We start from the raw sequence: 13,845 nt of genomic DNA, 5'->3' as shown, positions 1-13,845 counted from the left end.
AAACTTTTCTGATGAGACCAATAATGGAAGTGGGGAGGGAAAATCTGAACAACTGTAGTCTCTTGCATCTGCTTCCTTCTACTGGCGCCCTTCCATTTATAATTAAGTGACAGTTTAGCCAACTAAGTGGACTGTCTCCTGGGAGGAAGAGAATCTAGGACATGCTTTTCTTAAGGATAGCTGGACAGAGGATAGTTTCATTTAGAAGTGCCAAATGCGACTTCTTACAAAGCTGCCTCTGCCTCTTCCTTGGTTAACCCTCAAGAGCACATCAAACCCAGGGTTTAAGTTGAGCCTGGTGTTAGAACATTTTCACACAACACACAGGCAATCTGCCCTCAGTGCACACTCAACAGTGAGCTGCAGCCTATCACAGTTCCCTGACAAGAACACCTTCATGGCACACATGCTTGCAAAGATACGTTTGCCACAGCCCCACCTTACATTTGTAGATGTCCATTTCAAACACCTTAGGTGTATACCTAAAACATAGTGTAATGTGTGAATTGGCCTTCTGGCATTGACAATGAGTATTTGAGAACTAAAGGCCATTTTACACATGATATTATGTTTTAGGTATATGCCTAAGATATTTGAAGTGGACACATATACATGTAAAGTGTGGCTGTGACACAAATGCCTACTATCAGTGCCAGAACTCAGCCTTGGGATGAGTGAAGAAATGTTTTGCTTTTTAAAGAGATTGCTACTGTACATGTGCAGTGAAAGAACACCTGCTCTCCCATCAATCTCCCTTGGGCTGACATCATCTGTGGATGTTCTCCTCAAGCTGACCCACCACCATGTGAGCTCAGATTGTGGCTCATGGGTGAAGCCTGATGGATGAGAAGTAGACTTTGTTAAATTTTTAATAGAAAATGGGAGGACCCTGGCAGAGTTTTTAGGTCATAGTTGGAGCCTGTCAAGCTTGAGGGTAGGATCCGTATCTAAATAATAAAGTGTATGCATCTGGTGTGGGTGGATCGGGATACTTGGGGTCATCTTTCACATTACTAAGTTGAATTGCAAGATAAACAAGGCATGTCGAGGCAGATCAGGGAGTGCTGAAGCTTCTAAGTAGCTCTGTTGCTTTGGTTTTCCCCAAAAAGTGAAATGTCCAGCCATTCTGCCCCCCCCAGTTCTCTTTCCTGAGAAACAACACCAAGATGACTAGGCAATAGGGTTGAAATCTGCAATTGCCACGGATTCGCCACAGATCCATCACACACTCACACACACCACCACAGAGAAGGAGGAGGCAGGAGAGGAGAAGCGGTTTGATTTCTAATTGTATTTTTATTGCTTCTGTTATTGCTTATATTGTATTTTATTATATTGCAATTTGCATTCCACAGAATGCAAATTGTAATCCAATAAAATAAAATAAGTAATGAAAGATAATAATAAAAATTCAATTAAAAACCAATATGAATATTTAATGCAGACATGCTGTGGACCACCTGAACAAAGCTTGCGGACCACTGATGGTCCATGGACCACAGTTTGGGAACTCTTGGCCTATAGGACAAAACAGTCATAGTAAGAGCACATTGAAAATCATCTACCAAAAGATTATAAACCTCCACAATTGATGCTTGGACATGGGAGCATAGGCAGATGCCTAAAACCAAGTCAGACCCTTAGTCCATCTAGCTTAATATTGTCTATGCTAACTGGCAGGGGCTCTCCAGGGCTTCAGATTGAGAACATTCCCAACTCTACCTGGAGATACCGGGGATTGAACCTGGGACCTTGAGTATGCAAAGCAGATGGTCTTGCATCATCTGAAACTAAAACGTCTTCATCAGGTTTATACAACACAGTAAGGGATGGGAGAGAAATTCAATTCACCTTTAAAGCTGGATTTATCAAATTTGCAGTTTCTGAAACTATATAAGAACTGAAAAACAGCCATCCTTCAAAGTTTGCATTTCTCTGAATTTTGCAGTGCAGTTCTCCCGCCAAGCAATGTTTACAAAAGTGTGGACAAAATGAATATATTGGTGAAAATAACATAAGCAAATGCATTATATTAGGAGAAATTTCTGGCACATATGCGCACATGAGTCTAAACTGTGTACGAAATTTATTAGGAGAAATTTGCACTAAAATGGAAATAATTTTCATGAGGATTTCAAAAGAATTCACAACTTGCTGCAGAAATGTGGAGAACTGAATTTAAGATTGAAAAATGAGAAACTGAGAGAACCAAAATTGACTCATCATTCCATCCATACAACACAGAATGAAAGATGGTCCAACTGGATGTCTCTAGGAAGAGAGTTTCATAGCATAAATGTGCAGTCACTGAAAAAGCCCTACCACATGTCCCAGCAGAGCAAATTCCAGTAAAAGAAGAGACACAACACCAGGCTGCATCCATAGAATTCAAGGAGTGAGGTGGAATAAGCCGAAAGAGGTTATCCCTAAAATATACAGGGCACAAACCCATCAGAGATTAAAACATAGCTACCAATCCCTTGAAGCAAGGGAGAAAAAAGGGGGGAAGCTGGTGTAGATGAGTTAGACCTGAAGTGATGTGAGCAGTCTTCCCCATCCTGGTGCCATCCAGATGTTTTGGACTACAACTCCCATCATCCCTGAACACTGGCCATACTGGCAATGGCTGATGGGAACTGTAGTCCAAAAAATCTGGATCACGCCAGGCTGGAAAAGGTTGCTCTAGATCTGCTCACACATCTAGTGTGAGTTGGCTTCATTGCAGTAATAACGCTTTTCAATCCCTCACCATTCTTCCATGTTATTCTTTCAACAAGTTGAAATCTCCCCTTTTTGCTACTTGTATTTCTAATGTATTGTATGAAGAATTCTCATAATGAATAGCTTAGGAAAGAGAACCTTGTGAAAAGAGTGTCCCTGTTCTTAAGGCATGATTTTATGAGGACTTTAGGACTCTCTTTCAGTCTCAAGGCATGCTCTGAAGTGGTTACCATGCCACCTAGCAGGGACTTTGAGAACTGAATTTGCTCAGGAACAGCTGGTGTGAAAGAGCTCAAACAATAAACACATAAACATTTGGAGAAAATCAAAAAGGACTAATGGATGCATGCCGTTAGTCATTATTTGAAAAAAAGGATTCTCCCAATATAAAAATGCATTTATCATGATAATATAGTCCACAAATTGTGTAGGCCAAGTATACCCTCCACATCTCATTTTGCTGTCCTTCAATGGATAGCCGAGTCATTCCATAAACCGACGTTGGGCAGCTTTTCTTTGTTTGTAGATCCACAGCACTGTAGAACATCTAATAGAAAAAGGATCCAGAGTGGATTATGAAGGGATCGTCAAGCAATTTTTGAATTGAAATGCTCTACAGCATGGGAGGGGAGCCTCCAGGTGATGTCAGACTACAACTCGCATGTTTCCTTACCATTGGCTATGCTGACTGGGGCTGATGGGAGTTGGGAGTTCAACAATATCTAGAGCAGGGGTGGCCACTCCATGGCTCTCCAAATGCTGCTGGACTACAGCTCCTATCATCCCTGACTGTCAGCTCTACACTGCATCAGCAGTGTCAGGGGGGGCTGGAAATGCCTGGGTCTTTGGCAGGGAAGGAAAGTCCTTAGCCAGCAGTCGGGTTGTAAATCTGCCAGGCCTATCCGAAGCGTACTTGCCGAGTCAGAAGTCCAGAAGCAAGGTCAGTGGAGGTCAGTCAAAGAGATGCTGCAGGGAAACTAGGTCTACACAAAGCCACGCCTGACGTTGCAGTCAGCAACAGGCTGCAGCCAAGGTGTGCCTTATAAAGAGCAGGATGGACAGCAGGTGTGAGCCCTCAGCGTTTGGGCCTTAAGGAGACAGGCCTGCCTCTCTTCTGCCTGACCTTCTGCTGTCTACGTTCTGCAGGTGAGGGGGGAGTATCCTGTTCACTGTCTGTGTCTGGCTGCAGGGCCTCTGCTGTCCCTGGGGTGCTCTGCAGCTGAGGGGCAGAAGGAGCTGGATTCTCAGGAGGCTCCTCCGTGTCTCCTGCTGCTCCTGGGTCTGCTGCTGTTACTCCCGAGTCATCCTCATCTGAGGAGTCCTCTGACAGGGCCATGACACTGACCATCAGCTGTGTTGGCTGAGACTGATGGGAGCTGTAGTTCAGCAGCATATGGAGAGCCACGGAGTGGCCACCCCTGATCTAGATATTGTTGAACTCCCAACTCCCATCAGCCCCAGTCAGCATAGCCAATGGTAAGGGATCATGCGAGTTGTAGTCTGACATCACCTGGAGGGTGATCAATATCCTGCTTCAAGTCTTAATTCTGGTCTTGGATAATTCTGTTCAGGTTTCTGTGCTTCTGTTTATTATCTAAATGTCTATCAAAAGTAGAACAATGCAGCAATCTTATCTAATTGCATGATCCAATGCCATCTGGTCATGACAATTCATATGTGTCCACTTGTCTGGCAGTGCATGAATGCAAGTCAACATGGACATGCTTTGCTTACTACATATCTTTCTAGCCAGATGCATCTGTGGGTCACAGGGGAGCAGGGCTGCCAACCTGTCAATCCCCTAACATCATATGAGATCAGATGTAGGGGAAGAATAAGCCACAGGACAAAGCACAGACTTATCTGCAATCTAAGTGCTATAGTTCCATTTAATCTAAGCACCAAGGATTGTATTCAGTGTAGTGTTAAGGTGAACATTCTGTTAGCACAAGGATTTCTCTTTGCACAACAGAACATTCTCCTCCCAATATGAACTCACTAAAACTATTCTGGGGGTTCCCTCAACCCTCCAAGGCAGATATGGGAATGACAACAGAAAGTGGCTAGCATCCAAACCAGGAAAAAGGGGGGGCAGAAACCAAGATGCTAGAAAGGTAGAAATTTATTGTTTGTAAAAACCCAACACATTTCAGCCTGTTGATTTTCAGGCCTTCGTCGGGGGAATGCAGGCTAGCAAGAAGTTCAAATGAGCAGACCGCTTACAACAATATAAACGCCTTGGGCCTCTCTACACATGGCTGGCTCTGTGATAATACAATGCACCATAGCGGCTTCAGGTGACATATTCAGGCTGTCATCCTGTCCTCACTTACTTGGAAGTAAGTCCCATTGAACTCAGTGGGGCTTACTTCTGAGTAGCCATGCAAAGGGTTTTCTGTTAGGGTGCCTTTCAAGAATATCAAATGCTCAGTTATTAAATGTATTTATTTTATATTTTTGTCCCATGAGAGGAGAGCACCAATTGGATTTCCCACTTCGGGCACAACAATGTCTTGAACTAGCCCTGGTTCTATATTTTTCTATCAATTTCTCATTGCTCTCTTCTCCCAAGACAACTTTATGGCCCCACCAGTTAAAAAGATCATTTTGTTTGTTTCATTTGCTTGCTTAACCTTGCCTCCCTTTAAATTCCAATGGCTGCCTTGTTGCCGGCTGCATGTTTGACATTGTTTCAAGGTCAATATTGCTGCAAATAATCTCCAGAATTCTAACTGCACTGCAAATTCTTGATAAGTAGTTCATAAACAGATTCCTCATTGTTCCTAGGTAATGACAGATGCATTCTAAGATCTCATTAAAAAAAGCCTCGGTAGATTTAATTTGTTTTGTTTTGTATCGATGTGTTTGCACAAGGACCGAGTCCGGCTAGTTTGAAATTAGCTAATTTAAAATTGCCAAACAAGTCAATTGAGTCTGAACCTGTTGTTATAACCCGAGTCTGCTCCAAAGTGGGAAAATGCAGTTCTATTCTCAATGCAGTTCCACCCTGCCTTGTGAGCATCGCCTCTGTGCTTCTTATTGATTTCCTGACTCATTTTGCCTCTTTTCAAAATGCTGGCAGACTAAATTTGTACAAAATATACTCAAAGGTGCTAATTTTTTAATTATTTTTGTTTCTAATACTACAAGCCATCACATGTCTAGCTTGAGTGAGACCAAAGCTCACACTGAGTTCTCATCTCTGATATAATACCCATGAGGGATATGTGAGTAAGTTTATGTTAGAAAGCAGCAATTAAATTGCTGATTGTTTAGGCTGGTGTTTTGTTTTTTTTTAAAGATCCACCCTCTCAAAGAACAACGGAACTGTAGGCCTAATTAAAAGCACAGAAATAGTATCACCAAAGCCGGTGGGATTCCTTGCATCCTTAGCATTAGTCATGCACTCACCTATCTTAGTGAAACACAAACTGACAGTGTAGTGCTTGATCTCACTCCTAAGGTCTAATTTGTGTGTGAAGGTGTGCAGGTTGAATCTCCATCTCAGGTCACAAAGATGGGCTTGGTTCTTGCATATTCACTCACTAGCATGTGTATATATAGGTGGAGCTAATATCATGGGTCCTTTCACCCAAATCAGTATCCTCTAGTCCCCCCCGCAAGGGGCAATCAGGAGGGAAGACCCACATGATCAGCTGTCCATTCATAAGGCAGGAATATTCATACACAGTGGCAGCACCAAAGGTCAGCATTGTTGGGCAAATGCCAATGGCCTACTACCCTCAGGAGGTCCCATTGCCAGTCACTGAGATGCGATGTCCACGATGCAGCCAAATGTGCCTATCTGGCCAATCCGTTTGGGCTCAGGCTGTACCAGAACTGGAAATTAAGAGTTTGTGAGTGCACACATGCACACTTTCACTTCTGGGTACAGGACAACTTTAGTTGGGCCTGTGCACCACTGCCAAACTGAGCAGTCAGTGCACAGAGCAAAAGGGGGGGAGCAGCAGCTACTGCGACTGCATTGCAAGCTGATCACTGAGTGTGCTGGCCCAGATAGCTGCCGCTGAGAAGCTGCTTGTCTCAGCTGTTTTCCATTACACAACCACCCGCCAGGTTACTCCCCAGCCCCGTCTAATAAAAGATCAGTCACCTCTGTATAATTATTGAATGTGTTCACCAATGCAAGTGCAAACAGGTAAAAAAGAGTAACTGTGCGATTCCATGAATGTTTGCTCATAGCTAAGCCCTACCATATTCACTTACTCCTCGGTAATCAGGCATAGATTGCTGCAGCATTCATTTCTCTCCAAGCATTTATAGCTGAACTGACCCCTGTAGATACCCAGTCACCTATACCAATAATACATTAGTCCTATAAATGCCAAGAAGTTCAAGGTTGATCTGCTCCCAAAAAGATTTAAGTCTGAACCCTTAAACCCCAGAAAGGGGGAGACGCAAGCTTGATTGGAAAAATTGCTTTTCTGTTATTTTATGCTTTTCTGAGGAGCTGAGTTCTGACACAAAACCCTCTTGAAGCAGAGGTTGCACAGAGCTGAGTGAACTATTTAGGGCTCATTACATAGAAAGACATGAATAAATGTAGGTCATCTAACCTCCATGGGAACCAGAGTACAGAATGGTCTGAACACTTAGCTTGTAGTTCAGGGATTGGGAACCTCTGGCCCACAGGTCTGGCATGGGTCCCAATTTGGCTCATGAGGTCATTCCCCCCAAACCATGCTCACTAAGCCCTACACCTAATGTCATATGTGACATCGGGTGAGGGGCAGGCAGAGACCCAGCCTAAAACTGTGCTCCCAACTGTGCATTGGCAAGGGAGGCTTGCTGTCACTGCCAACCAGCTGATTGGAAGGAAAAGCAAGCTCAGAGACTGGCTGCACTACTGAGTTCCCCCATGGGAACAAAGGCTTGGAGTCACCACCTATCAGCTGATCGGCAGTAACCCCAAGCTTCAGTTGGCTTGGATTTTCCTTTGCAGTGTGGGTTACCATGCTACAAAAGAAAAATGGCTCACCTGTTGTCACATTGATGTCAGATGATTGACTGTCATAGTGGCCCACCAGGAGTGGGGGGATCCCACAATCTGGCCCACTGGCTGGATCCAATTCCCTACTTTTATTGCATTGCAATAATTGAGTCTGCCATCACAGTCTCTGTACCTTAGCTTCAGTTCTCCAACTGTAATATAGGAAGAATGGTGCCCTACCTCACATGGGGTCCTACCCTCATTATTCTTGCTTTTCCCTTCCTCTCCTTCTCTGAGGTATGGAACAGTGTGTTGTTTTTCACTCTAGGTTTACTCTGCAAAACACTGCATATGTTGATGGAGTTGGTATGTACATCGTCATCAACAACACTTTTTCTTGCAAACCACTCTCATGAATTTCACAGGAGACAACTTCTAAATAGGTGTGCTATGGATTTATGAGGCTAAAATAATATTAGCAGCACAAATTAATAGAATTTGTAAAATCTCTGTTTTCAGTGATGCAAAGTACTCTGATTCCATGTCAATATTTTACAGACAAATGCAAAATGACTATGGGTATAATCCATTCCTATGTGGCACATTAGTGGGCACATGCAGGAACAAGCATAGGGATTGTAATTTGTTGTAACTGTTTTTAATATTATATTTTTGCTGTGACCCCCCTGTGACGTTATGGTGAAGGGTGGATAATAAATTTTTAAATTATTATTATTATTATTATTAGTAGTAGTAGTATTAATGAAAGTGACCTCCAATAGCATCTGTCATGAACCACCCTGTTCAGATCTTGTAAGTGTTCAGGCCTGTGGCTTCCTTTATGGAATCAATCCATCTCTTGTTTGGCCTTCCTCTTCTTCTACTCCCTTCTTTCCCCCCCATCATTATTGTCTTTTCTAGTGAATCAAATAAATTAATAATAATAATAATAATAATAATAATAATCCATTCTTCCATGCTGATCCTCAGGGTGTGGGTAAGTTGAAAGTCAGGGCACCAAGAATGAGACTGACATGTGGTAGACACAACACTCCTAGTTTTTGCAATGGCCAATGTGCTATAATGCACATTTGTTCCCCACTATGCATTATGTACATATAACGTTCTCCAGGAAGGGGAAAGGAAGGGATAGGGCTCGCCTAGGTCCTTTGACAATCCTTTTGCATGGATACAACTGCACCCACAAAGGGATAGATCATGCTATGCATTTCCAATGATAATATTATTTAAAAACAATGGAAGTAAATAGGATTTAAGAGCTAGCTACATGCAGCACTGCAACCAAAAAATTCAAAAGGAATTAAAAACACCACCACCACAATCTAAATATTGACATTTTCCTTCTCTCTCCCTCTTTCGTATCAAATTATTCATCTAAATCACTGACAAATGAGAAAAACTCTGTTTCCTTGTACATAAAGAAGAATTAAATTGAATATAAAATGTGTCTGATGAAGTAAATAGCTTCATAATGTGTTTATACTGCAAATTGCATCTACACAACATAATATAAACAACAATCCTATCACTAACAGGATAATATGTACGTAGAAGAAAATCTTGTATGACTTGCAAAATCACCAGGAGTCTACCAGTGACCTTCAAATAAGACCTCAATAGGATCTAAAATGGTGGTCAATGAAAAAGCTTTTTAAAATGTGCCCTGTAGCTGTAGAGGAGGAAGAGGAGGAGGAGGAGAAGTCCTCCATAAGGGCCCTTGAATAACCAAGTCATCAAGCAGCTTCTTCGTCTGTACTTCTTCTTGTAAATTATTTGTACCATGCCCACTTGAATATAAGGGAACATCCATTAAAAGACCAGATACCAGCCAATGCAGACCACAAGATGATTCTTTAATGATCAACTCCAGATTTCTTATTGCAGCATTCTCCACTTAACTTTATTTACACCAGGTATCCAAGTGCCATCTGATACATTTGCACCACAACTGCACCCCAGCTGGAGATTGAAACCAGTGTGATTGATATGGCTTCCCTCAAGCAATTGGCGGGCACAGTGGGTTTCTCAGTGAGTTTCTTGATTTTTCTTTTTTATTATTATTTATTAAAAATATGTATAGCCCACCCTTTGTCTGTACAGATACCAGGGCAGGGTACAGCACATAAAATAAACAATGTCAGATAACAGACAATAACAAACCCCCTAAAAAAAAAAAAGGCATCAAAGAATTGGAGCAGCTAGATCCACCAGGCAAAATCTACATCAGCTAACTAAAACATTTAAAGTGCTTGGAGCAAACACATAGGCCTTAAGACAGAAGTCTTAACCTAGTACTGCAATGATAGTAAGGATGGTGTCAGTCATACTTCTAAAGGGAGGACATTCCACAAACAAGGTGCCACTGCAAAGAAGGCTCCAGGGGTGCCTTGCAACCATTGGGACAGGGAGGGCAGAAGACAGAGAATTCCCCAGAGTCAGTGATAGGCAGAGCCAACTCACTCTAGTTTTGTCCCTAGCCTCTTCCCTATTGAGTTCTATAAGGGTGCTGCCACTCCCTGGACTGGTTGTAAATAAATCAGCAGGCAGAAGGGGGCTAGTTTAGGGCAGACTAATGGACTACTTTCCCCTGGAAGGCTCCCTCCTATGTCACTACATAACACACTTCACCCACAGACGACCCTCCTCCAAAGATCTTAAGAATTACGTTGAAAATTATGTAGCAGAGGGCCTTGGTCCATCACAGAATTACAATCCCTACAATTCCATGACTGAGAGCCATGACAGTTAATCCAGTTTCAAACAACATTTGGAATGCAGATGTGCTGCTAGTCGTCCCCCCCTCCTTTCTGTGTTAAAGTATATGGCTAGTTTCCAATTATTCTAGTTTGGATAACTCTTCTCTTAACAATCCCTGCAAAGATACTATCAAGGAACAATGAAAAGTGAACAGTTGACAGAAGAAAAAAAATCTCTATCTGTGCATTTAGAACAGAAGCCGGGATGTTCAGGAACCAGCTATAGGCTTGAGGCAACTCTCAGTGCTGCCCCCTACTGGCACTGAGATTCAGCAAATAGTAACGCATCGATTATAAGATGCAAGTTTCATATTTTAGATATCTTATATAATGTATTGAAAAGGGGAGAAAAAGTAAATGTGCAAAGAGATACATTCTTTATATCATTATCATCTCGGTACCTCATGACTCAGTAGTCTGCACTGCGCTTCTTCAAGCCACTTATCCAGTATGATTATGAATGTGAAATTTGCACTGGTTGCTGTGAAAATGTCAATGCAGAGGAAAAGGTAGAAATTCATGTCACCACGAAGCACCAGCCACACCAATTGTCCTTTCATTACAAAATCCAGAGAGGTGACTTAAGATACCATCCTATTAAACAGTCACAAAAAGGCACAATTTTCCTCTTACCTCCTAATGCTTGTTTCATTACAAATTCCATGGTGATGGCTTTAGATTCCTTCCCACCAAATCAGTTCTCACATGCAAGTCAGATGAAGACAAGTTCTTGAGTTGCACCCTGCAGCTGAATTCACAAAACAAAAGATTAGCATTAGGGTTGCTGTTTTTTGTATTCTGGGCCGCAGCTCTGCATCTTACTGCATTAGATCTACTTGTCCTTTCAAAAGTCAGCTAGGTTGAACTCGCTCCCTCCCGCTTGACATACACACCATTTCCCATACAGAAGCCCAAGTTACTTGTTCATGTTTTGAGCAGCTAGAAAGAATAGTATATTCCTTAACATTCTGTAGTATGATCTTTAGGGAATAAGAAAAAAGTGGGCTATCTACTGGAGGCACACTGTCATGGGATAGCATTGAATTAGGGGGAACTATTCCAGGAGTTAAATACTATTCATGCTGAACATTCTGGTAGAAAATCAAGCACAGCAGAGCTCTCTTTTTTAAAAAAGTGGAACATTCATTTGCTATGTAAATAGATTCGTACACAGAGCTGTTTAATTGAATTTGCCAGGCACCCATTTAATTTTTATACTGAGCCATTAGAAGGGGATATTCAATTCACTGAAAAAACCATTGGGTTTAGTTGATGTTCCCTAACTGGTAAAGAGTTAAGCATCTCCAGCTTGATAGTTCGTGATTTTTGAGAGAAAGTGCTCTAAAGGAGGGGGACAAGCTCAAGACCAGAGGCAGTGCTGAGGGGCATTTGAAGGTTGAAGCGCTTATGCTCCTTGAATTCTCAGCAGCAGGTTTCTCTGTCAGTATCTCCTAATGTCCAACCTCATGTCTGCGTTATTGACCAGAAGAGCTACTCCAGTCAAATTGAGTTAAATATCAGACACATTATGAGAGAGAGAGAGAGAGAGAGAGAGAGAGAGGAGAGAGAGAGAGAGAGAGAGAGGTAATGCAGATTGGTTACTGGAATGGCATCAAATTCACATAAGCTAGGAGAACCTACAGTAGACTGGCTGTATCTCCCTTAAAAACAGCAGACATTTATGGGGGGAAATCGCAAAAAGTTGTCTGGAAGTTTTCTTGGGTTCCAATACAATAATTTGGGGTTGTGGCATAGAATTTCAGGTTGTGGCAACAAAGTTAAGGCTGTTAACTAGCAAATAGATATGCTCCTTTTTCTCTTAGGAGGAGGAGTTCTCACAAGCAAGTCCTATACATTATTTGACATCTTCATATCAAGCTGATTGACAGGACTTGAACTCCAAAAGTGAATAGGATTCTTAGGAAGAGAAGCTCAAGGTTGGACCCATCAACCAATGACACTCCCTTCTAAGGCTCTGCAGAGATAATCAAACGTACCCCCAGACCCTTCCAAAAATGCTCCATATCTGTTAAATAACAAGCTTTTTGTTGCTATTATTTTAAGGAATGACAGTGAAGACATTTAGATAGACTTGTTTTCCTTTAGTGAAAAGGGAGTAAGACCTGGAGAGAATTACTAAAGGGAAACACAATGCTGCATCAATTGGCCATTTTCCCTCTCCAAACTTCTACAGTCAAAGAAATATTGTGACCTCACACTCATGTTGGAAGAAAAATCAATGCATGCACCAAAGGAAGGAGAGACATGCTTCACATTCCAATGAGGTTGCAATGAGACTACACACAAAATTTGAGGGAGGGGGACTTTTTCCTGCATTGTGTTTTGCACCAAAGCACCCAGGTATCAAAATTATATAAAGGAAACCTTCCACGAGCTAATAAAACTCTCAGCCAGCGAACTTGCAAGGCAGCTCATTGCAAATCCCTCCATGCCCAGTTTTGGGAGGCTTCAGCAAGCAGTCTGTGTATAATAGCTTGTCCCCTTGATCCATCCTTATCATTTCCCCTTCTCTTCCACACAGCCAACTATCAACCTCTGGAACCACAAAGTAGCGGGTTTTTCAGCATCTAGGACAGGTTACCGACGGCACAGCGAGAAAAATGTGAAATTCCGCCTCCGCGGGGGAGCTCTTAGCTGCAGGGCGGTCGAGCGGAAGAGGGGACAGAGAGCATTCAGCACCAAGGACACTTCCCTGCGTCCGGGCGGTGCCTACTACTAAGGCGGACACGTTGCTGAGCACGGAGACATCAGCACCTAGGACAGCTCCGGCCTTTCAAAAGCGGGCAGAAAGGACGAGCGAGAAATACCTCTTTTTGCTTTTCCCCAGCGCTTGGGGTCCTGCCGTCTCCTTCTCCTTGAGTTGCGAAGACAAGGGGCTTAGCCGGCTTTCCTAGCAGCTCCGTCTCCCGCTCCTAGCCGGGTCCATGTGTTCCTCGGGAGTTAAACGCCGTTGCTTGAAGGGCACAGACAGGAGCAGGCGCGAGAAGTTATCTCCCTTTTCAATAGTGTCCGGGCACGACGATGAGGCAGCAACAGAGAAAGGGCAAGCCAAGAGCTCTTTACTTTCACGGCTCCCTCTTTTTATCACGGGATTTCCGGACCATCCCACCGACACTGTTCCCTCCTTACACTACGCGGGCTCCTTCCTCCTCCCTTTTCCTCCTCCCGCCACCGATGCTGCTGGATCGGCATTTCTTGCCTGGCTCCCGCGTTTTCCCTCCCGCCCCCCTCCCTACCATCATCCCACGGTAAGGGTTGCGAGAGGCGAGCTGCTACTCCTTGCCGCAGGAGGTTGCTGCTCGCACACCTGCAGCTGGGGGGGGGGGAGATTGCGGATTGCCGAGGAGGGGGGCATCTAATCGAACCTCCAACCTT

At 43.2% G+C, this 13,845-nt stretch overlaps 1 protein-coding gene across 1 annotated transcript in view; it reads right to left on the bottom strand.

The window, feature by feature from the left end:
• Window positions 1-13,324, bottom strand: part of CPLX1 (complexin 1) — a 187,875-nt gene extending 174,551 nt beyond the window's left edge. Inside the window, exons 1-2 of the mRNA XM_061622192.1 lie at window positions 13,278-13,324; window positions 11,083-11,197 (exon numbers count right to left, since the gene is read on the bottom strand). Of these exons, the coding sequence (XP_061478176.1) occupies window positions 11,083-11,113 (31 nt within the window). The 5' untranslated portion in view covers window positions 11,114-11,197; window positions 13,278-13,324. The remainder of the gene's footprint in view (window positions 1-11,082; window positions 11,198-13,277) is intronic.
• Window positions 13,325-13,845: the final 521 nt, after the last annotated feature.

The sequence above is a fragment of the Rhineura floridana genome, chromosome 1 (assembly GCF_030035675.1).
Source record: "Rhineura floridana isolate rRhiFlo1 chromosome 1, rRhiFlo1.hap2, whole genome shotgun sequence".
NCBI classification, from domain to species: domain Eukaryota; kingdom Metazoa; phylum Chordata; class Lepidosauria; order Squamata; family Rhineuridae; genus Rhineura; species Rhineura floridana.
Note: the sequence above shows the minus strand (reverse complement) of the source record. Positions and strands in the feature narration are given on the sequence as shown.